Source organism: Lepus europaeus, chromosome 10 (genome assembly GCF_033115175.1).
Source record: "Lepus europaeus isolate LE1 chromosome 10, mLepTim1.pri, whole genome shotgun sequence".
NCBI classification, from domain to species: domain Eukaryota; kingdom Metazoa; phylum Chordata; class Mammalia; order Lagomorpha; family Leporidae; genus Lepus; species Lepus europaeus.
In genome coordinates this window covers 125,672,681-125,695,315 of record NC_084836.1, presented here as the reverse complement: position 1 = coordinate 125,695,315, position 22,635 = coordinate 125,672,681, and the positions used below count along the sequence as shown (strand labels likewise).

General features: G+C 51.4%; 1 protein-coding gene across 1 annotated transcript; it reads right to left on the bottom strand.

Annotated features, from left to right (window-relative positions):
* Window positions 1-622: 622 nt before the first annotated feature.
* Window positions 623-22,395, bottom strand: PCMTD2 (protein-L-isoaspartate (D-aspartate) O-methyltransferase domain containing 2). The gene is given in 7 exon segments (XM_062204519.1): window positions 623-4,980; window positions 4,982-5,148; window positions 8,074-8,197; window positions 11,451-11,622; window positions 14,256-14,358; window positions 18,883-19,291; window positions 22,287-22,395. Coding segments are annotated over 6 exon segments (1,086 nt in total). The 5' UTR covers window positions 19,190-19,291; window positions 22,287-22,395; the 3' UTR covers window positions 623-4,767.
* Between the last annotated feature and the right edge of the window lie 240 nt (window positions 22,396-22,635).

The following is a 22,635-nucleotide window of genomic DNA, read 5'->3' as shown; positions in this document are numbered from 1 at the left end:
TTTGTCCACTAGATTCCACTTTGCTTTTGGAGTTTTTTTTTTTAAGGTTTATTTATTTATTTTGAAAGAACTGGAGAGGAGGAGAGAGAGATCTTTCATCAGCTGGTGAAGTATCCGGGTCTCCCACGTGGGTGCAGAGGCCCGAACACTTGGGCCATCCTCCTCTGCTCTTCCCAGGCACATTAACAGGGAGCAGGATTGGAAGTGGAGCAGCTGATGACGTCATAAATAAGAGTGCCAATTGTTAAATCAACAACGGGAGTCACTGGGTACATGCTCCCCACGTAGGATCTCTGTCCTCAATGTGTTTTACTAGGAAACTTAAAAACACTACTAATCGAACAATACCCTATACCTTGTGCGGTTGTGTGAGTGCAGCCTGTTGAAATCCTTGCTTAGTATATACTAAGTTGATCTTCAGTATATGAAGGTAATTGAAAATGAAACTCGATGAAGGGCGGGATGGGAGAGGGAGTGGGAGAGGGGAGGGCCACGGAAGGGAGGGGGTTCGGGGGGGGAAGCCACAATACAAAAGTTGCACTTTGTAAATTCACATTTATTAAATAAAAAAATAATAACTATATAACAAACAAAAAAAAGAACTTAATACTTTACCCTTTTAGTATTTTTTATGTTCTACTTAAAACTATTGATTCAACTCTGTAATTAATACACAATTATTCTTAGGTGTTTAATTAATGCTATAACTAGTACTCAAATAGTATTTTACACTTTGTGTTTCTGTGTGGGTGCAAACTGTTGAAATCTTTACTTAATATATGCTAAATTGATCTTCTGTATATAAAGATACTTGAAAATTAATCTTGATGTGAATGGAAGAGGAGAGGGGGTGGGAGAGGGGAGTGTTGTGGGTGGGAGGGAAGTTATGGGGGGGGAGAAGCTATTGTAATCCATAAGCTGTACTTTGGAAATTTATGTTCATTAAATAAAATTTAAAAAAAAAAAAAAGGAAGTGGAGCAGCTGGGACACAGACCAGTGCCCCTGTGGGCTGCTGGTGCTGCAGGTGGCAGTTTTAGCCGCTAGGCCACACCAGCTTGTTTTTAAGTAAAATGCTCTGAATTGCACAATGACTTGACAAAGCAGCAACGCGTGCTGATTTTAGAATTCAAGGCCTGGGGCCGGCGCCGTGGTGCAGTAGGTTAATCCTCCACCTGCAGTGCCGGCAACCCATATGGGCGCCGGTTCTATTCCTGGCTGCTCCTCTTCCAATCCAGCTCTCTGCTGTGGCCTGGGAAAGCAGTGGAAGATGCCCAAGTCCCTGGGCCCCTGCACCTGCATGGGAAACCAGGAAGAAGCTCCTGGCTCCTGGGTTTGGATTGGCCCAGCTCTGGCTGTTGCGGCCATTTGGGGAGTGAACCATGAAAGGAAGACCTCTCTCTGTCTCTCCCTCTGTCTGTAACTACCTCTCAAATAAATAAATAAAATCTTTTTTTAAGAAAAAGAATTTAAGGCATGCATCTGCAAAGAGACACAAAACTGCAGTAGCAAAATTCGCATGGACTCATGTCTGCTATCCTGTTAACGCTGGGGAAAAACCTGTAACTGCAGAAAAATAACTTGAGCAGCACACACAGAGGAGCCGCCCGGGGCAGTGATGCAAATGTCTCTGCCCTTTGTCTCACAAGGCTGTGTGTCCCAACAACCTGCACCTGCAGGAAGCTGCCGGGATCCACGTCCAGCCCAGAGCGCGGTGGACACCTCTGCAGCAAGCGCTCACCGTGGTCCACAAAACCTCCACCTGCTCCACTCAACCCACTCATCGCTCTGGACACATCTGTTAGCTTCTTGCAATGCTTGCCAACCCTAACCCTAACCCTCGCTGACACAAGCACAATCAACTTAACTGTTCTTCAGACAGAAGCTGTGAGCCTGCGGTGTCGTGTCGCCTGATTGCTTCCATTATGGTTAACTTGGTCCCAGGGATTAACACGCGGTCAGAATCTGCCCTCACTTAGGAGTGCCAGGAGGCAGACACCCGTGAGGCCCACAGGCCTGTGATCCTGTTGCGGATTCGACTGACGACGGACAAAGCATCAGCTGTGAGCTGGGTGACCAAGTGTTGACAGCAGGGAGTCTGGCCTTGCGCAGGCCAAGTGGGGGTTGCCCTTTTTTTAAAAGATGTATTTATTTATTTGAAAAACATAGATACAGACAGAAGGAGAGAGAAAGAGATCTCCATTCCCCAAATGGCTGCAACAGCTAGGGCTGGGCCAGGCAGGGGCCAGGAGCTTCTTCCAGGTCTCTGACGTGGGTGCAGGGGCCCAAGGACTTGGGCCATCCTCTGCTGCTCTTCCCAGCTACATCGGCAGGCAGCTGCATTGGAAGTGGAGCAGCAGGGACTCGAACCGGCACCATGCGGGCTGCCAGCACTGCAGGTGGCAGCTTAACCTTCTACACCACAGTGCCGGCCCCACTACCTGCCCATTTCTGTGACATCATTCAGCCTCTTGCTGTCTGTCCCTTAAGTTCACACCCTTCAGTCATTTTCAGTTCATCAATTAATTCTTTGCAGTTTTCATCTAAGTCCCTGCACTCTGCAGTTTCATCTTCAGCTCTGGCATACGGCCCCACACAGCAGACGCTGGAGAGCTCACGTACGAACCACAGGGAGCAGACCGCCCTGAAGACCACCGCCATCATCGAGATATCCTCGGACATTCTCTAGGATGGGAGATATGCCACAAAGCCGCCAGTGGAAGCCCCTGCTGCCTGGGGCACTCGGCGCTTTTTCTAGCTGCCTGTCCAATTCCACACTTCAGAATTCGGAGTGACACCTCCCCTGGGTCTGTTACAGAGCCTAATACCTAAGACACGTGATGCGAAACAGCTTTATTTGTTTAAGACTGGGAGAGCACACACAGTTTAGACCCCACAGGGGTGCGACCCTGTTGCTGACCCCGTGTGTTTACCCTCACACCAGCCGGTCAGATTCTTCCCATCGAGGTCCCGGATGAGCAGGAGTACCTCTACATACACATTTGCTTCTTACGTTACATACGTGATATTTACTCATTTAACATGTGTCCTGCACTAGTCTATGGCTTTACTACTTTTCAGGAAAAAGCCACACACTAAAAACAGACTCCTTGAAACACAAAAGGCAGCACTGTGCGGAACGTGGCTTAGCACACAGGCCCTACGCCGGGCTTCCCTGCCAGCTCTGGTGCGGGGTGCAGGAAAACCTCCTTAGTTTTCCCTATTTTTACAATAGAAACACTGACACCATTTTTCACACACATTACAACTATTATTAACCCATTCTGGTTTAAAAATCACAAGTTGATAACATGGAGATACAAATGCTTGGAAACAATAACCAGGTAGGAAAAACGTCTTACGCGTTGTGATGACTTACGATCCACGACGACGACAGGTGTGGTTTAAAAAACGCAGTCCTTTTGCAATCAGCAGGAAAGGCGCAGTCACCCAGGGAACGTGTCAGAGGCCACGCCCCACCACCTGGCAGCTGTGCCAGCACGGTTCTGCAGATCGCGAAGCATTGCCAAGTCCCCTGAGCCTGAACAAGGAAAGCACAGCTATGAGCCCGCTTCCTTCACGTGGCTTCACGTGGCTCCCGTGTCCTCGCTGTCTGTGCAGACGGCACTGCGTGGTAAAGCCGACCCAGGCAAGTCGGAGACCCCGCAGACACTGAAGCCCGGCAGCTCCAGAGGCTAAGGGCTCATCACAGACTCTGCACACTTGATCCGACATCAAAGCCTGGGATCTGGGTTTCCCGTTAGAATTTATGCTTCACTTTTCTTTGGGTTAAAAAGCAGTTTTAAAAACCGTTATTTGGAATCAAGAACGTCCTTCCAATCACGCTGCTCAAGAAGACGATTCACGACACAGTCAGGCGTCCTAATGCAACGGGGCTGCTAAAATACAGGTATCTGTTCTCAAGGAAAACTACAAAACTAGCCACTCTCTTTCCACTCAGAATTATAAAAGACAAAGTCTATGAATCAGAGCTCTAATGAGATTACAGAGAAACGGCACACTCACATCAAAGGACACACAGGCCATTGCCACGTGGCTCCCAGTCCACTGCCCTGAGGACCGAGCCTGCCACACCCCGGAAACCCACCGCCATCTCTCGTGCTGCGTAGGAACCAACCCCGCAGTTAGGGTGAAAGTAATTCAGCTTGATGCTCACACATACACACAAACTTGTTTCATTTCTTAGGATATTCTTTAAGGGATTACTTGACAATGGTTCTTTCAGGATAACAAAAAGTATCACAAAAAATAACCTCACTGGAGGTCTCAGACTTCTACAAAGACAACCAGCGGCTTGATGCTTTCATTCCTCCTCTCTCCATCAGAAATTATCCTCTCAAAAATCACAACTGACAACTCAGAAAATGCAGTGCATTTACTGAAGATGAGGACCCTCCACGACGGTTCCCCTCAGACCCAGGCACAGGTGCGTCTGCCCCAGGAGACACCCACACGTAGACACGTGCTGCGTCTCACACCTGGGAGCGGGACAGCTTGGTTCAACCTCAGTGTTCTTCTTCCTGGGTGACAACCCTGTGTGCGTGACCACCACACGCCACCCTTCCCCAGCAAGCTTCTCCAGTCTGGGGAACGTTCCTCCAGGCAGGGTCTTGCTGGGCGAGGGTTGCATCAGTTTTAGAGGACGACCAAGAACTGGAAGAACAGAAACACCCATGAGCGTGAGGCTGCTGCCCCGACCCCGGCTGACCCTCGGCAGCATGGAGCGGCACGCAGACGGCCTCTCGCCCTCACTTCTCCCTGTAGTACAGCAGGTAGTACTTCAGGGGGTCTGGCAGAGGCAGGCTCAGGACTTTCTGGCGCAGGAAGTTCACAGGAGGGTCCGGCTTCGTGTCGGGCAGCACCTTCTCCTCCCCTTCCCGCCGTTCCTTTTCCGAGTCTTCACAGCTGTTGTCGTCGGAGGGGTTGGAAATCCGACTGGCAAAGACCTCTTTGTCCAAAAAAAACGATTGTTTCCATGCGACGGCGGCGAACCCTCCTTCGCTTAAACCTGGGCGTATTCTTCAGTCCACTTCCACTTCTGCTCGCTGTTTCCTGGTGAATGACCTTCTTGATGGTGCCCCGGATGGCAATGCGTGCCAAGTCCTGGAGGCTGCGGACCGCCGGCGGTGCTGCGGCACAGAGAGCGAGAGTCTGTCACAAGGCCTGGCCATCCAGGAGCCCTGACCCATTTACCTCGGTGTGCTTACAGACATGCTGTAAGAATCTGACAGTATTCTAAGCAAAAGGCACCCTGTGCTCAAACTTGCAGTCCTAAGGTACTTGCTAAAGACCTGAGTTCTTAACTCTGAAAAGGGAAGGAGGCAAACATAGGCAGAATTAAATCCTGGGCTGCAAGTCTGTTTCTATTCATGTGTCACCCACCTAGTGACATATCCACAGCAATTTACAAACTGAATGTCTGTTCCTTTTTCTTGTTAGAGAAATACAAATCCAAAGTTTACAAGAAGGGTTTCGTTTCGTTTTGTTCTTTAATTTGAAAGGCAGAGACAAAGAGAGCTCATGCATCCATCAGTTCACTCCCAAAATGCCCCCAACAGCCCAAGACCAGGAGCCCAGAATTCCACCTGTGTCGCCCACCTGAGTCCCCACCTGCTGCCTCCCAGGGTGCGCACCAGCAGGAAGCAGCGCCAGGACTGTCCCAAGCGGCATTCTGACCACCGTGCCCAGTGCTGGCTCCCAATCCAAACTCCAAAGCACACAGGAGAAAGAACACTTGGTGATTCGAATTCACATCTAACGCTGGAAACACACGCAGCAATATAGGGGCTTTTCTCACAGGGAAAGAAATTAGCGGCCAGATATTCAAGCGCACTAAACTGAAAATCTGCATCCCTTTGTCCGCCGAGTTCCCAACCTGTCCAGAGTTGAGTGCGGAATGTTGGGAGGGCTCCTGTGCTGCAGCTCTGCCCGCTTTCCCGTCCAGGGGTCCCTTCTGCAAGTCCGGCGCCACAGCCCCCTCCTCCTCAGCCCTGACCACCGAGCGCATCCCGCCCGTCACCCGGCTTCCTCCTTGAACACCATCCTCTTTACTTCCCTCAGCGCATCACCAGGAGAGATTATTCCCACAGCCACTGAGGCCCAGCTGTGCCTCCACCACACTCCTGGCCCCCAGGGCACATGCTCCCCCACCCAGCCAGGGGCTCCTGTGGTGCCGGTTTCTCAGATACACGCTCGTCCTTGGTTTTATATTCCTTCTGAGGTCTCACGTAACAGACCAGCCAGCACGCCCCCAGCAAGTCTGCCACACACAATGGACACCTGAGTCCACTCGGCCTTTCTCAGAAAGGCCAAGGGCGTCCTGAATCCTTTCCACTGTGGACACCCTGCTGCCTGCAGAACTCCAGCAGCTCCTAACCAGCTGTGCCCTCTCATCTGTGACTGGCCACCCATTCGAGAGCTGACCACGAGGTCCACGTCGGAACCACAGTGCTCGCCCTGCGCCACCTCTGCAGTTTTTCTCACCCTGTCTTCATCCCTCTGACTCCACCTGCACGGGAAACTCCGAGAAGAAACAGCATCACCCACCCCTGCTCTGAGCCTTCGCCTCCACACTGAGCACTCGGGGGTGCTCCCCACACGGCCACGAATGCCACTGGGACTCGTTTCCAGAAGACCTTACGTCTCACAAACATGCCAATGGGCCTTGCTTCCTCCACTCTGTTAGGGCCCTGGAGGCTGTGCCCTCCCTTACCCAGGGCGGCATCTGCTAACAGACATCATTCTGGGGGGATCTTTAGGGGCGTGCATTTGACAAACTCACCCTAACCCTAACCTGACCATCAGGGTTAGCTAGGATACAGACTCCTTGCAGCTTTTACTCACAGCTCCTTAGGGCTCTCTGCAGCCCCAATGATTCTCTCAACGGAAGGCACCTGGCAGCCCAGTCCCGCCACACAGGAGGAATACATGTGTTACACTGAGCCTGCCTCCCTTTGGGGAGTTGCTTCTCACCCACAGGGCCAAGCACCAGCTCCACCTCTGGACCCCACGAAACCCTGCTGCTGCTCGCTATCAACATCAAGGGCTTCGCCTCTTCCCCAAGACCTGTGCGAGGCAGAGCGCAACTGCTCGGTGAGCTGTCCCTCACAGATTAAAGAACAGCTCTGGGGGCAGCGCTGGGGCGTAGCGCGTTAAGCCACGGCCAGCTCCCTGCTAACAGCCTGGAAAAGCAGCAGACGATGGCCAAGTTCTTGGGCCCTCGCACCCACGTGGAGACCCAGATGAAGCTCCTGGCTCCTGGAACAGGCTGGCCGAGGCCCAGCCATTGCAGCCATTTGGTCAGTGAACCAGCAGATGAAAGATCTGTGTGTGTGTGTGTGTGTGTCTCCTTCTCTCTATCTGTAACTTTGCCTTTCAAATAAATAAACAAATCTTAAAAAAAAAAAAAAAAACCAATTCTGGAAAGAATTCACTAAACGGTATTATCTTTGGGTGGTATAACTACACATATTTTTATTCTTCCCCCCACTTTTTTCCATTTTCCAAATGATCAGAAAGCATGATGAACAGTTTTATTTTAAATGAAGTGAACTAGAATTCTCATTTCCATATGAGTTGCTGTTGCAATCACACGACATTAGCACGAATGTTGGTCCTGAAGCCAGCTGCTTGCTGGGTCTGCCCTAGGAGGTGCTCTCCTGTCTTCTGTATACCCACAGGGGAGGTGCCAGGTGCTCAGGGAGCAGATCGCCCCCTGCTCTGCAGGCCCCCGCACTCCACCAAGCTATGCGAGATCTCAGTGCAGGGGGCAAACAGTCAATGCCCCTGCCTGAGTGCCCCTCTGACACGGGTCCCCGGCTACGGACAGCACGACCTCTGACCATTCTGTTTAGGGTTCAAAGAAGGCTAAAACGACCTAGGGCAGGCCACAAATAGTTTGCAATTTCTCAAATGCTTAAAATCCCTTATGAATTTTAAAGCTTCAGTGGTGGGGAAAAAGCTCTTTAATATCAAAAGGTGCTTTGTAAATTCTTTCTTTCGAATTCTGAGATAAAAGATCAAGCTGATAAATAAGTGGAGACTTGCACACTTACGTAACTGGACAAGTCTTTGTTTTCCTGACTCTGAACGGCAGGGCTGGATCAGAGGAGCGAAAGACACAGCCAGAATCTTCTTGGTTTCCCAAGCAGAAGGACCTGTGCGCGTTATCTTGGTCAACTACTCCAAAAACAAAACGAGAATATTCAAAAGCCTTGGCTGCCAGAGAGCTTACAGGTAAATAATCATTCCTCTATGTCATCTGAGAGTACAGACACAGCAAAGCAAAACCAGCGGGCAGTATGCGACAACACGGACCCCTGTGACATCTACTTCATCAATGTTTTTGCAAGAATGCTCGGCCTGAATATATCCAAGCCGTCAGACCTAGCTTCTGCTCACAGGAAACGTGGAAGATGGGAAACTAGGTCAAGGGCAACAAGAGGCGATGACCGGTCAGATGGGTCAGGACAACCTTCCTGGGCCCAAGTCAGTATGGGCTTGGGGGGGGGGGGGTCTGCAGGAGTCGCGTCCAGCCCTGTGCTTTCCAGAAAGATGTGTCATTCTGCACAGCTGAACAACTCTCCTCGCTCTCAGAAAACAAGGCCTGAGGTGTGCAAACGCCCACTCCCAAGACAGCACAGGGACCGGGGACCACTACACTGCAGTGCACACCGTGATTAAAGCATTAGGAGCACCAGAGAATCCAATTACAGCTCTCGACAGTTCTCTGTGACTTGGTCAGGCTCCAGATGGCCTAAACAGGTCACAGTGCTATTTCTGGTCAGCTCTGCTGTGCTCAGATTAATGCCAGTCTTTTCTAAAAATATCTAAGCCAGATTTCACGTCGTGAGTCTTAGAACGAAAAGAACTAAGTAGCCATGTATTCGGTTACTGCATTCTTGTACCCCAGCAGAATCATTTTTCAAAATCTCTCTAAGAAGGAGAACACCTAGTTACAATGAATAGCAAATATTTAAATGTAATCAGTGAATGATGTATGAAATCGCAAAGAAACTATTAAATCCCAATTTCATATTCTAGATGGGCAGAAGAAATCTTGTAAAGATGTCCACCGTCCTCAAATTAACCTGGAGGCCTCACCTCAGTCCACTCCAGCCTGACACCTCTTCTCAACACAGCAGGTCCCCAGCATCATTTGTGTATGTGAGACACTGTTAAAGCCATGTTTCGGCCGGCGCCGTGGCTCAATAGGCTAATCCTCCGCCTTGCGGCACCGGCACACCGGGTTCTAGTCCCGGTCGGGGCACCGATCCTGTCCCGGTTGCCCCTCTTCCAGGCCAGCTCTCTGCTGTGGCCAGGGAGTGCAGTGGAGGATGGCCCAAGTCCTTGGGCCCTGCACCCCATGGGAGACCAGGAGAAGCACCTGGCTCCTGCCATCGGCTCAGCGCGGTGCGCCGGCCACAGCACACTACTGCGGTGGCCATTGGAGGGTGAACCAACGGCAAAAGGAAGACCTTTCTCTCTGTCTCTTTCTCTCACTGTCCACTCTGCCTGTCAAAAATTTAAAAAAAAAAAAAAAAAAAAAAGCCATGTTTCACGCACAGCAGACACAGGGGTCTCGGCCCTGCCGCACGCTAGGCAGGCAGCAAGGGCGGGACTGGTTCCTCTTTACGCAGCGACAGCACTGCCTCTGAAGCTTCACACCACACTCTTCAACCAAGTACTCCTGCATGAGACTGTATCTGGAGCTCAGAGGTCAAGATTCAGAGAAGAATAGTTACAAAAGAAGTATGTGGAGGCTCTTTACGGTAACTGCTTTTACAGCAAAAGAACCAGAAAGAAGTCAGATGACCACCATTAAAACACTCTCAAGGTTAAGCCATGCTTACGACAGGGGCTTCCCAGACGGGAGTGCTGGTCAGAGTCCCAGCTAATGTGCCTTGGAGGGCAGCAGAGAGGCATGAGTACTTAGCCCCTGCCACCCACGTGGGAGACCACACCGCACTGTCGAGGCTGACAGGGGAGGGAACCAGCATACGGAAGATCCCTCTCCCTCTCATCACTCTGCCTTTCAAATAAAGAAATATGTATTTTTGCTTTTTTTTTTCTTTTTTTTCTTTTTTTTTTTTTTTTTTTTTTTTTTTGACAGGCAGAGTGGACAGTGAGAGAGAGAGAGACAGAGAGAAAGGTCTTCCTTTTGCCATTGGTTCATCCTCCAATGGCCGCTGCAGCCGGCGCACCGCGCTGATCTGATGGCAGGAGCCAGGTGCTTCAGAAATATGTATTTTGAGAAAAGAATCACATACTAACAGTCAGTGTGGAGACTGGGAGCAGTTTTTCTTAAATTCCTCTCTGGATTTTTGTTCTTTCTTTTCTTAAGATTATTTATTTAAGTCAGAGTTACAGACAGAGACATATTCCATCTGCTGGTTCATTCCCCAGATTGCTGAAAATTAGCCGAGGTCAAAGACAGGAACCAGAAGCTTCCTCCAGGTCTCCTATATGGGTGGAGGGGCCATCTTCCGCTGCTTTCCCACCATTAGCAGGGAGCTGCATCCAAAGTGGAGCAGCCAGGACACAAACAGGGGCCCACGTGGGATGCCTTTGTCGCAAGAGGCGGCTACACCTGCTGCGCCACAATACCACCCCAACTTTCTGTGTTTTCTAAAGCAAACATTACTTTTTGGACAAAATAAACACTAATGTTTAGGGGCAAGCATTGTGGTGCAGTGGGTTAAGCAGCCACCTGAGACATGAGCACTCCATATCGGAGCATACGTTGGAGCCTAGGCTGCTCCACTTCCGATCCAGCTCCCTGCTAAAGCATCTGGGAAAGCAGAGGACGGCCCGAGTGCTTGGCCCTGCTCCCACAGGGAGACCCAGATGCAGCTCCAGGCTCCTGGCTTCAGCCTGGCCCAGCCCTGGCCATTGTGGCCACTCGGGAGTGAACCAGCAAATAGAAGATTTCTTTCTCTTTCCTCCTCTCTCTCTGTTGCTCTTTCAACTAAATAATAAACGTTTTATAAAAAAAAGTGTGGTCTCTTAATCTTTGTGATTTGTTTTCTCTGGATCTTTGCTGACTGAGGGAGGTTCTTCCTGGTGACTCGGCTGCTCACATATTCTCATCTACTTTTCCCACAGTGCCTGAAACCCACACAAACACACACAACCAAACATCAAACATGGTCAGGATACCCATCAGGTAATGGAACACTGCACAATACCAGCTAGAGGTCTCTAACAATTAGACTGATAACTGAGAGAGAGCTAGTCCAATAGCTTTACATATAATAAATGAGAATGGGGGGGGGGGTGGAGAGGGGAGGGGAGAGAGGGGGCCTCCGTGCAGGTTCTGGGCTGCCTGCCCAAGTCCACTCTCTGGGCCCTGCCTAGGGCCCAGAGACCTCCAAGCTCCCTCGCCCACCCCTGCCTCTCTGTGTGCAGAAACGTGAGTTATGCAGACTCTGACCTTCTCCTCCAGGGGCATGACGAGGATCCCTCCCACCTTGAGCAGGTTCTTCATGTATTCTTCATGCTCCTTCTGCACGCCAGCCCCACAGTACACACGGTCATACTGAGAACAATCCGGAGCGATCTCCAGGCAGTTGCCAGTGACAAAGGAAGGCTCACAGAAGTCGAACCTGTAAGTAAACGAAATGCATCACCTCAACAAGTCTGCACCGACATCCACACTAACCACGCTTTGTTTCTTAAAGATTTATGTACATGAAAGGCAGAGTTCCAGAGAGAGGAGAGACAGAGGGAGATGGATGTTCCATCCACTGGTTCATTCCCCAAATGGTCACAACGGCCAGGGCTTGGCCAGGCTGATACCAGAAGCCAGGAGCTCCATCCAGGTTACCTACACGGGTGGCAAGGGCCAAAGCCATCGTCTGCTGCTTTTCCCAGGCACATTAGCAGGGAACTGGATCAGAAGTAGAGCAGCCAGGACTCAAATCGCTGTTCATGTGGGACGCCAGCATTGCAGGTGGTAGCTCGGCCCACAGTGCCACAATGCCAGCTCCTCACTCATTTCAATTCGAAATCCCACGGCAACGGGGTGGCTATTTAGCTGAGCTGTTAGGACACGGGTTAAGATGCACAAATCCCATATTAAGATGACTGAGTTCAAGTCCTGGCTCTGTTTCCTGACTCCAGATTCCTGCTGATGAGAACCCTGGGAGACAGCAGGTGACGGCTCAAGTACTCGGGGTCCAGCCACCCACATGGGACCTAAATTTGAGTTTGTGGCTCCTGGCCTTGGCCTGGCTATTTTCAGGCATTGGGGAATGAACCAGCAGGTGGAGCTGTCAGTTTCTCAAAGAAAGATTCAAAAATAGGTAGACAGACAGACAGACAGACAGGGCAGGCAGTTAGGATGCCGCCTGGGACACTTGCATCCCACACTGAGTGCCTGGGGTCAAGCTTCCTGTCCAGGTGCTGTAGCTGGGTTCCCACTGCCCATTGGAAGACTTGGATGGAGCTCCCAGCCCAGCTCCAGCCACTGTGGGCAGGCATCTGGAGAATGAACCAACAGATAGGGGTTGTCTCTCTGCCTCCAACATAAAATTGGGCCCTAGAAATTACAAAACAAGTAATGTGAAATGTAAAACCATCTCTGATCACCGTCTTTGCTTTTATAACTCATCTTATTCAGGATCTACTACAGGACAAGTGAGGTAAGGGAAAAATACATTTGGCTTCTCTAAAAATTATAATCCTTAAAATAAAAACTTTAACACCATTTTAAAAAATGGCAAGGGGCTGGTGCTATGGCACAGTGGGTAAAGCCACCATCTGCAGTGCCAGCATCCCATATGGGTGCTGGTTTGAGACCCAGCAACTCCACTTCCAATCTGACTCCCTGCTAATTGCCTGAGAAAGCTGCAGAAGATAGCCCAAGTGCCTGGACTCCTGTACCCCATTTGGGAGACCCAGAGGAAGCTCTTGGCTCCCGGCTTTAGATCAGCCTAGCTCCAGCTGTTGCGTCCATTTGGGGAGTGTACCAGCAGATGGAAGCTCTCTCTGACTCTGCCTTTCAAACAGATAAATAAATCTTAAAAAAAAAAAAAAAAAAAAAAAAAAAAAAAAAAAAAGCAAGAGCTAGTAATATACACTATTTCTTTTTTTTTTTTGTTAATTTATTTTACTTAAAAGTCACAGTTACAAAGAGAGAGAAGGAGAGGTCTTCCATCTGCTGGTTCATTCCCCAGATGATTGCAATGGCCAGAGCTGTGCTGATCCAAAGCCAGGTGCCAGGAGCTTCTTCCAGGTCTCTCATGCGGGTGCAGGGGCCCAATGACTTGGGCCATCTTCTACTGCTTTCCTAGGCCATAGCAGAGAGCTGGATCAGAAGTGGAGCAGCCGGGACATGAACTGGCACCCAAATGGGATGCCAGCACTGCAGGTGGTGACTTCACCCACTATGCTACAGCACCAGCCCCATATACATTATTTCTTTTAAAGACTTATTTATTTATTTGAATGGCAGAGTCTCAGAGAGGCAAAGGTAGAGGAAGAGAGAAAGAAATATCTTCCATTTGCTGGAATGGCTCAAGTGCTTGGGCCTCTGCACCCACGTGGGAGACCCGGAGGAAGCTCCTGGCTCCTGGCTTTGGATCAGACCAGCTCCAGCCACTGCGGCCATCTGGGGAGGGAACCAGCAGATGGAAGATTTCTCTTTCTTCATCTCTTTCAAATACATAATTTAAAAAAAAAAAAAGAAAGAAAAAATTAGGGGCCGGCACTGTGGCACAGTGGGTTAACGCCATGGCCTGAAGCACCAGTATCCCATATGGGTGCCAGTTCAAGATCCGGCTGCTCAACTTCTGATCCAGCTCTCTGCTATGGCCTGAGAAAGCAGTAGAAGATGGCCCAAGTCCTTGGGCCCCTGCACCCTCATGGGAGACCCAAGGGAAGCTCCTGGCTCCTGGCTTTTCTTTCTCTTTCTCTCTCTCTCTCTCTCTGCAACTCTGACTTTCAAATAAAATAAATAGATCTTAAAAAATAAATAAATAAAAAGAAAAAATTAGATGGCAAAAAGCTATCTACATTGGAAATATTAAAAACAGCAAAACGTTTTTTCTCCATTATATTTAGTGAAAAACTACCAATGTGATAAGTAGTATATAGGTACCATAGTCACAGAAGTCTAAAACCCTTGAACTCAGAATATTTAAAATTAGAACAGGTACATACGTAACCAGGACCACCTGCCACAGTTTACAAACCCTGCCACCCGGGCACCCCGGCTTCCTCCTGCCTCTGGTCTTACTTGTCGAAGCTGTCGCTTGTTCTGATGAAGAAGTCCAGTTTCTGCTCGGCGTACTCTATCACGTCTGAGTGCAGCTCCACTCCATGGTTCACACCAAAAGGACCTGCAGGACGACAAGAACTCAGATCGTCTGCTCCTACCTCTGACTTATCATGTGTCTGAACTTGTCACACTGCTGGGCCTGCCCCGAGCCATCCTGCCTGACTGGTGCCCGGGCCTCTCTGCTCTCAAACATTTAAGCAATCACTCGAAAGCAGAAAGAATTCAAGAAACCAGAGTCTTACTAACGAGTCTGCTCAGCTATCCCGGGAGTCCTAGGGTGAGCTCCTGGCTCCCAGCTTGGCCTGGCCCAACCCCCGCCATTGCAGGTGCATGGGAGAGCTCTCTTTCTCTATTTCAAATAAAGGTAAATAAATAACTTTTAAACAGAAGCATGTATCTGTAAATGAAACTGACACAGGCCTCATCTTTTTCCAGAGTTAGAATTTAGGAAGATTCCCCGAAACACTCAGATATGAGCATTTCAATAATGCTAACATAAGTTTTAATTATTGAAATTATGATTCCAAGTCACAGTGAAACTTCATTTTATAGCAAAGGAAATTTATAACTAATTTGAAATGAAACTGACAAAACTGACAAGCCAATTTAATCATGAAAGTGTTACTTCCATACAACTGCTTCCGGGTTAAATCTGGGTGCACACAAAGAACCCACAGGAGGGAACCTCTCAAGAAGGGCGCAGACAAGCAAACCTCTTCTATGGGGGGGGGGGGGCATTGGACTGCTGGGAGGTGGGGGTGGGGCGCATGTCCTGCTCTGCACCTGCGTGAGATGGGGCTTGAACACAGGTGGTTACACATGGGAAAGGCCACATCTGCAAATGAAAACCAACAGGGCACAACGACTTTATTCACCACCAACAGACTATAGTACAGTGTGACCTCACTACAGCCACAGTGACCTCACTACAGCCACAGTGTGAGCTCACTACAGCCAGTGACCTCACTACAGCCACAGTGTGACCTCACTACAGCCACAGTGTGGCCTCACTACAGCCAGTGACCTCACTACAGCCACAGTGTGAGCTCACTACAGCCACAGTGTGGCCTCACTACAGCCAGTGACCTCACTACAGCCACAGTGTGACCTCACTACAGCCACAGTGTGGCCTCACTACAGCCAGTGACCTCACTACAGCCACAGTGTGACCTCACTACAGCCACAGTGTGACCTCACTCACAGTGTGACCTCACTACAGACACAGTGACCTCACTAAAGACACAGTGTGCATTCACTACAGACAGTGTGACCTCACTACACAGTGTGCCCTCACTACAGACACAGTGTGACCTCACTACAGCCAGTGACCTCACTACAGACACAGTGACCTCACTAAAGACACAGTGTGCATTCACTACAGACAGTGTGACCTCACTACACACACAGTGTGACCTTACTACACAGTGTGAGCTCACTACAGCCACAGTGTGACCTCACTACACAGTGTGACCTCACTACAGCCACAGTGTGACCTCACTACAGCCACAGTGTGCCCTCACTACACAGTGTGAGCTCACTACAGACACAGTGTGAACTCACTACAGACACAGTGTGCCCTCACTACAGCCACAGTGTGAGCTCACTACAGACACAGTGTGACCTCACTACACAGTGTGAGCTCACTACAGACACAGTGTGAACTCACTACAGACACAGTGTGCCCTCACTACACAGTGTGAGCTCACTACAGACACAGTGTGAACTCACTACAGACACAGTGTGCCCTCACTACAGCCACAGCATGGCCCTGCCCCTGCAGCCTCACTCAAACACTCACAAGCAAGCAGCTGTCCACACACCCCATATCTCTGCACCCTGACACCTGGGTGTTTCTGGTCCCTTCTTGCAGAACAACACAGACACCTCAGGCCATGGCTTCCTGGTCCCCATTTGGCCAACTGAACCTGCCAGGCTGTTCCCTGCGTCTTCCACACCCAGCACATTCTCTCGGAGAGCACACTCCACTTGAGAAGTCACACTTCCACCGTCTACATCAAATCTTACATTTTTCCAAACCTCAAGCCCCTTTGCACTCGCTGACTTCAGCCCTGTTACTCTGGCATGGGTGCACTCTGTCAGAAATCAGAGACCGGCTTATTCGTCTACTCATGCTATTGATTAACTGCTCTACATCACTATCATTCCAGTAATAGGTATATCCATGGTCCTCACCCCCAGGCAAAGTAAAAATAAAGAGCCCTCAACTCACCCATTAAAACAGATGACAAGCAGGATGGTGGCACCACCAGCAGAGCTCCAAGACACGGGTGGGATCCAACCTACGAGGCCCCCCGGGGGCAAAGCAGCTCCCGTGTCACATGGCACTTTCATAAACACCAGCTCTGATGCAGAACCTCCCCCCGCCGCTCCCGTAGACAAGAACCAACAGCAAGGACAGCCCCAGGAAGCGGGGAGAGGAGCCACAGACCAAGCATAGGAACCAGGCCAGACCTGGGGATGACCGGGGGGTCAGGGTGGGGGCTTCCATGTCAAGCCTCAAGTCTGCAGACCCAAGCTGGCCTACGAGGTTTCCACTTTGGAACAACATGCACGAAGTGGCATCACAGTGCAGCCAAGCATCCACTGTGAGAACCAGCGCTGAGGTCACTTCCTTCAGACTCCTCAAAGTAGCAGGTCGCACTCACCACGCGAGAAGCCACAGCTTCCTTCCTCCAACGTCCATGAAACTCCCAGTACACAGAAGACTCAGAGCAGCAACAGCATCAAATCGCAACCCCTTGCTTCTGGGGGATTCCCAGGCAGTCGGCTCTTTTCAGTGCCTTCCTAACCTAGTGTGGTCACCCCTGTTCACCCAAACTGCCAGCTAGCCAAGCTCCTCCGATTCTCAGGTACAACAGAGAGAATCACAATTAACTGGAAAGGACACCCCAGCCCTGCAGTCTCTTCTCAAAGCAGAAACCACAACAGCCTGGATCCACAACAAATGGAGGTTAGAAAGCCCTCGGCTTCAAAGTGAAAATCTACCCATTCAAACTGTGAAGGTGGCGCTCTACGGCCAAAGCCAAACGATCCGTCTCAAAGCTTCACCAAATTCCAGACTACAAACTTAAAGAGAAACCCAAATTTTCACTCCATTTCCACAAACATCAGCTGTTACTAGTGGATTTTCTAAAGCGCCACTGACAACCACAGGAAAGAACACTCAATGCATTTTCTACGATGTGGGAGACGCGACCTTGAAATCTCAAGACTCAGAACTCTGTGCTTACTTGGCAGCAAATGTCAAAATGCCGTGGAAGGGGCTGGAGCTGTGGCGCAGCAGGTTAACGCCCTGGCCTGAGGCGCCGGCGTCCCATATGGGCGCCGGTTCTAGTCCCGGCTGCTCCTCTTCCAATCCAGCTCTCTACTGTGGCCTGGGAGAGCAGTGGAGGATGGCCCAAGTCCTTGGGCCCCTGCGCCCACGTGGGAGACCCGGAGGAGGCTCCTGGCTTCGGATCGGTGCAGCTCTGGCCATTGCGGCCATCTGGGGAGTCAGCCATCGGATGGAGGACCTCTCTCTCTCTGCCTCTCCTCTCTCTGTGTAACCCTTACTTTCAAATAAAAAAAAAAAATCTTAAAAAAAAAAAATGCCGTTGACGTCCCTGAGTTGATCAGAGCAGCAGTACCGCCCAGCACTACCTGGCATCCAGCTCCCAGCACAGCGCTAGCCCTGGTGGCCCTACTCCTATCCCTCCTCCGGCCACACCATTCAACATCATTCAGAGTAAAAGCAGCTTCTCCCTCCCTCCAGCATTTTACACAGAGTAGGAATCCAGCACACCTTCCGTTTCCCGACAGGTTAAAACACTGACAATGGCTGGGAACAGACCTCACGGCTTCACCTGAGAGAAACCACGAACGCCTTCCCTCCGGTCATCACCTGCCAAGTGACTGGAGGTACTGCTCTTTCAGCGTCATCAAAACCAACTGCTTCAAGAACTAATTTCCAGAAGACTTTACGTTTTCCAAGGGTGTGCTTCCTATCCTTATACAGCTCCCCCACCCCTATTTTACCTGAAAGGCAGACAGAAACTGAGAGGGTCTCCATCCACTGGTGCATTCCCCAACAGTCAGGACTGGGGCAGGATGGCCTAAGTGCCCGGGACCCCTGCACCTGTGGGAGACCTGGATGCTTTTCCCTGCTCCTGGTTTAGCGCTGACCACTGTGGCCATCTGGGGAGTGAACCAGTGAATGGCAGATCTCTTTCTCTTTCTCTCTCTGTAACTCTGCCTTTCAAATGAATAAATTAAAGACACCCAGCTCTGCTTCTGATTTCCTGCTAGTGTGCACCCTAAGAGGCAGTGGTTATGACCCCAGTACCTGGGTCCCTGCCACCCACCTGGGGAGAGACCTAGACCTGAGTTTGTGGCTCCAGCCCAGCCCCGGCCACTGCAGGACAGGAGCCGAACTCAGGGCCTGTAAGATGCAGGCCAGCCTTCCTCCACCCATCACCCAGTGACCATGTCAGGTAACAGCTGGAAAAGTCTTGGTTCTACCAGGGCAGGCTACCAAAGGGCTACACTCCGTGTGGAAGAAAATGCCCCTACACCAAGGCAGACATACCTAGGATGAGGCCCACCATGGAGCTGAGGTACCCGGTTCCACTCCCCAGGTTCAGAAATGAGAGTCCCGGCTGCAGGTCCAGGGCTTCCATCACCTCCGAGTAGATGCACGGTGCCGAGAGGTGAATGTTTCCGTGCTTCCACGCCAGGTCTTTGTAAGCATTTTCTTTAAATTCTTCCAGATAATAATCCGCGCGATCGATAGCTCGGAAAGCCTGTTCTACCAACTCGGTCCGGATGTACTGTGCCTCCTTCAGGTTGTCGATCAGCTCATCATTGTCCTCCCCAGCGCTGACGGCACCTCCCATGTCCAAGGTCACGCTCAGGCAGCGCTGCAACCTAAGTTTTCAAAAGAGCTGCTCACGTCAAGGGTCCAGGACTCAGCTCAAACCCAATTCGAATCCTGCTCTCTGGAAAACAGAAGAGAGGGACACTTCTTGTCAATGCCCACCCCATTCCCTAGACACAACAGACCAAGAACAGACCCCTGGGCCCATCAGAGATTCAGGTAAACAGCAAACACTACAAAATTATCCAACATTTACTTGAAATTCAAAGTTAAATAGTATCCCATATCTTCTCCGGGAACTCTACACCCAACACACACACACATCCCCACTCAACTCGGGCCATTCAATCCTGCTTGTGGATACTCTGATATCCAAATATTAGACAAAACGACATCAACCAAATTCTTCCCAAAGAGGATACTTCAAAAAAATGTCTGGAAAATGGAATTAAGAGTTAAGTTTATTTTGTGCAAAAAAATTTTGAAAACCAAACAAGTGGCCTTCAAAAAATTCATGGAAACATGCATCATGAAAAAACTATATATTTCATTTTTTGCAGTGAAATTATGTATTTTTTTTTATTTGAAGGGAAAAAGATCTTCCATCGGCTGGTTTACTGCCCAAACAGCAATAACAGCTAGGGCTGCACCAAGCCAAAGCCAGGAGCCTAGAGCTCCACCCAGATCTCCCACCTGGGCAAGGGGGTCCAAGCTCTTGGGCCACCTTCCGCTGCCTTCCCAAGTGCGTTAACAGAGAGCTGGATGGGAGCAGCCAAGACCTGAACCGTCACTCTGAGATGCTGGCGTTGCAGACAGCAGCTTGATGCTCCGTGCCACAATGCCGGCTCCCATAACTATCTTTTAATTCAGTTTTTCCATGAACTTCTTTAAGTGCCCTGGTATTGTGGCAAACACCTTATTTTAACAAATACAAAATCAGTTTCAAGGCTGACACTGGACAGCAGGGACTGTTCCCAGAGCATCCGACAGCAATGACACCATGTGCGTGCTCTGCCATCTCCCCAGCTCTTTAAAGATAAAGCATTTTAAGAGTACATTTTTTTTTTTTTGACAGAATTAGTGAGAGAGAGAGAGAGAGAGAGAGAGAAAGGTCTTCCTTGTGCTGGTTCACCCCCCAAATGGCTGTTACGGCCGGCGCTGCGCCAATCTGAAGCCAGGAGCCAGGTGCTTCCTCCTGGTCTCCCATGCAGGTGCAGGGCCCAAGCACTTGGGCCATCCTCCACTGCCTTCCCGGCCACAGCAGAGAGCTGGACTGGAAGAGGAGCAACTGGGCCTAGAACCCGGCGCCCATATGGGATGACGGCGCCGCAGGCAGAGGATTAACCGAGTGAGCCAGGGCGCTGGCCCAGAGTACATTTCTTACCCTCTCCCAAACTGCCTTCAAGAAAAAAAGTGCAGCCTTTGTCCCCCCTGAGCCCAAGCACTCGGACACCTCCAGGTGCTCCACAGGCCAACGCCGTCAGGTGGACAGGTTTCACAGCACAGACACATCCTCTCCAATCCTACAGGCCCTCATGGGGCCTCCTCCTCCTCTCCACACTACAAGGCAATGCAGGGCCGGCACCTGCAGTACCAGCATCCCACATGGGCACCAGTTGTTGTCCCGGCTGCTCCACTTCTGATCCAGCTCCCTGCTAAAGGCCTGGGAAAGCAGTGGAAGACGGCCCAAGTGCTAGGGTCCCTGCCACCCATGTGGGAGACCCGGAAGAAGCTCCAGGCTCCTGGTTCTGGCCTGGCCTGGCTCCAGCCACTGCAGCCATTTGGGGAGTGAACTCGCAGATGGAAGATCTCTCTCCCTTTCTCTGTGTAATTCTTTCAAATAAATGAAATTAAAAACAGAAATAAAACAAAACAAACATCAAAAAACAAAAACAAGGTAATGTCTCATGAAACACAGGACACACCTGGAGAAAAAGACCACCAGCCACCTGCAGGACCACTGACACTGCTGAATCAGCACGACCTACCTTCCTGTCTCACTGCAAAGTGTATGCTCGCCTGTGCTCCACAAGCCAACAGAAATCCTGGGGGAGACATCACACGCACTCACACCCACACCAGCAATAGTGGTGGGAGGGCTTTTCCCACCGCAGGTCAATCCCCAGCTTCCTCTAACAGGTGAACAAAACTGAAGGTGTAGCTTCATACAACCCTCTCACAATCAAGACTTACAGACGAATATTAGCCGTCCAAAGCACCAGGATGATACAATTATTAAATGGTCACCCCTCTTCAGCTGTCTCAGAGCTCTTGCTGGACCAGTCTGTGGCCAAGGGCGTGAAGTTTAACCCTGGCTGAGCCACGTCTTTCCGCAGCTGCACCCCCAGCCCAGGCAGTCACCCCAGAATCTAAGCTCCTGGCAGAAGCTGGGACGCTCAGGGGTCTGTGTAGGAAAAGACACCGATCCCAGCACCTCGGTGTGGGGTCAGGGGAGCCAGGTCGGCCACGGCTCTCACTCTGCCTCCCAAGGGACCTCCACGCCGCCGCTGTGTGCCTCCAAGTTCCTAGCCCTGGTTTTGAACCCTCCTTGCTTTCAAGTTCATCCCACATGGAAAGCACCGCCTCTTAGGAAGCAGATATCACGTTTTCACAGGGACACCCCACAGCCCCTCACAAACTCCACTGCCTTCCGAGGTCAATTAGGGTCAGGGTCAGGACCCTGGACTGGGCAGAGGCCTGAGCTTGCCAACACAGGGACAGCCTTCCAGGAGCCCTCGGGTGCCGCAGTCACGGCCCCTGGCGGTGGTGACTGCTGGGCCAGCTCTCCTGGGGCACACTGCCCACGACACCACCGGCTTCCCACTGACCAACACACCCTTACCGACGGCACCCTGGCTCTGCCTTCCTGTCTCTGCGCTGGACACTCGGTCAGGACGTGCGCTCTCCTGCTGTAGCCCTGCCGGGATCGCGGCTGTGCGTCGCCGGCCGGCTCGCTGCCTCGCGGCGGTAACGGGGACGGGAGCGGCCCGGACCCAGGGCAGGCTCGGCGCACCGGCCCCGGAGGAACCCTTCTCAGGGGAAACGGACAAAGGGGCAGGCCGAAGGACCCCAGCCACCCTCCCGCACACCGGGCCCGGGGACCACGCCGCCGGTACCTGCTGGACGGACGCCGGCCCCGTCCCAGCGACTTCCCGCGGCCTCGCCAAGACGTCGCCGAGCGCACGGAGCCGGCCGGCCGCCGGGCCCCGCGCCGCGGGCGTCGAAGGCAGCTCCCGGCGGGCGCGCGGCTCCGCGGAGGCTCAGCCACGGGGCGCGGCCCCCTCCGCTCCCCAGCGGACCCCGGCGTGTCCCGAGCAGGCCCCGGGGAGCACCCCGACTCGCATTGGGGCGCAGCAGGCGGGGGCGGGCGGGCCCGCAGGGACGCGGGAAGGCCGGTAGCAGGCGACAAGTGGGGTGTGGGCTGCTGACAGGAGCCGCGGGGGGCACCCCCGAAAAGGCCGCGCC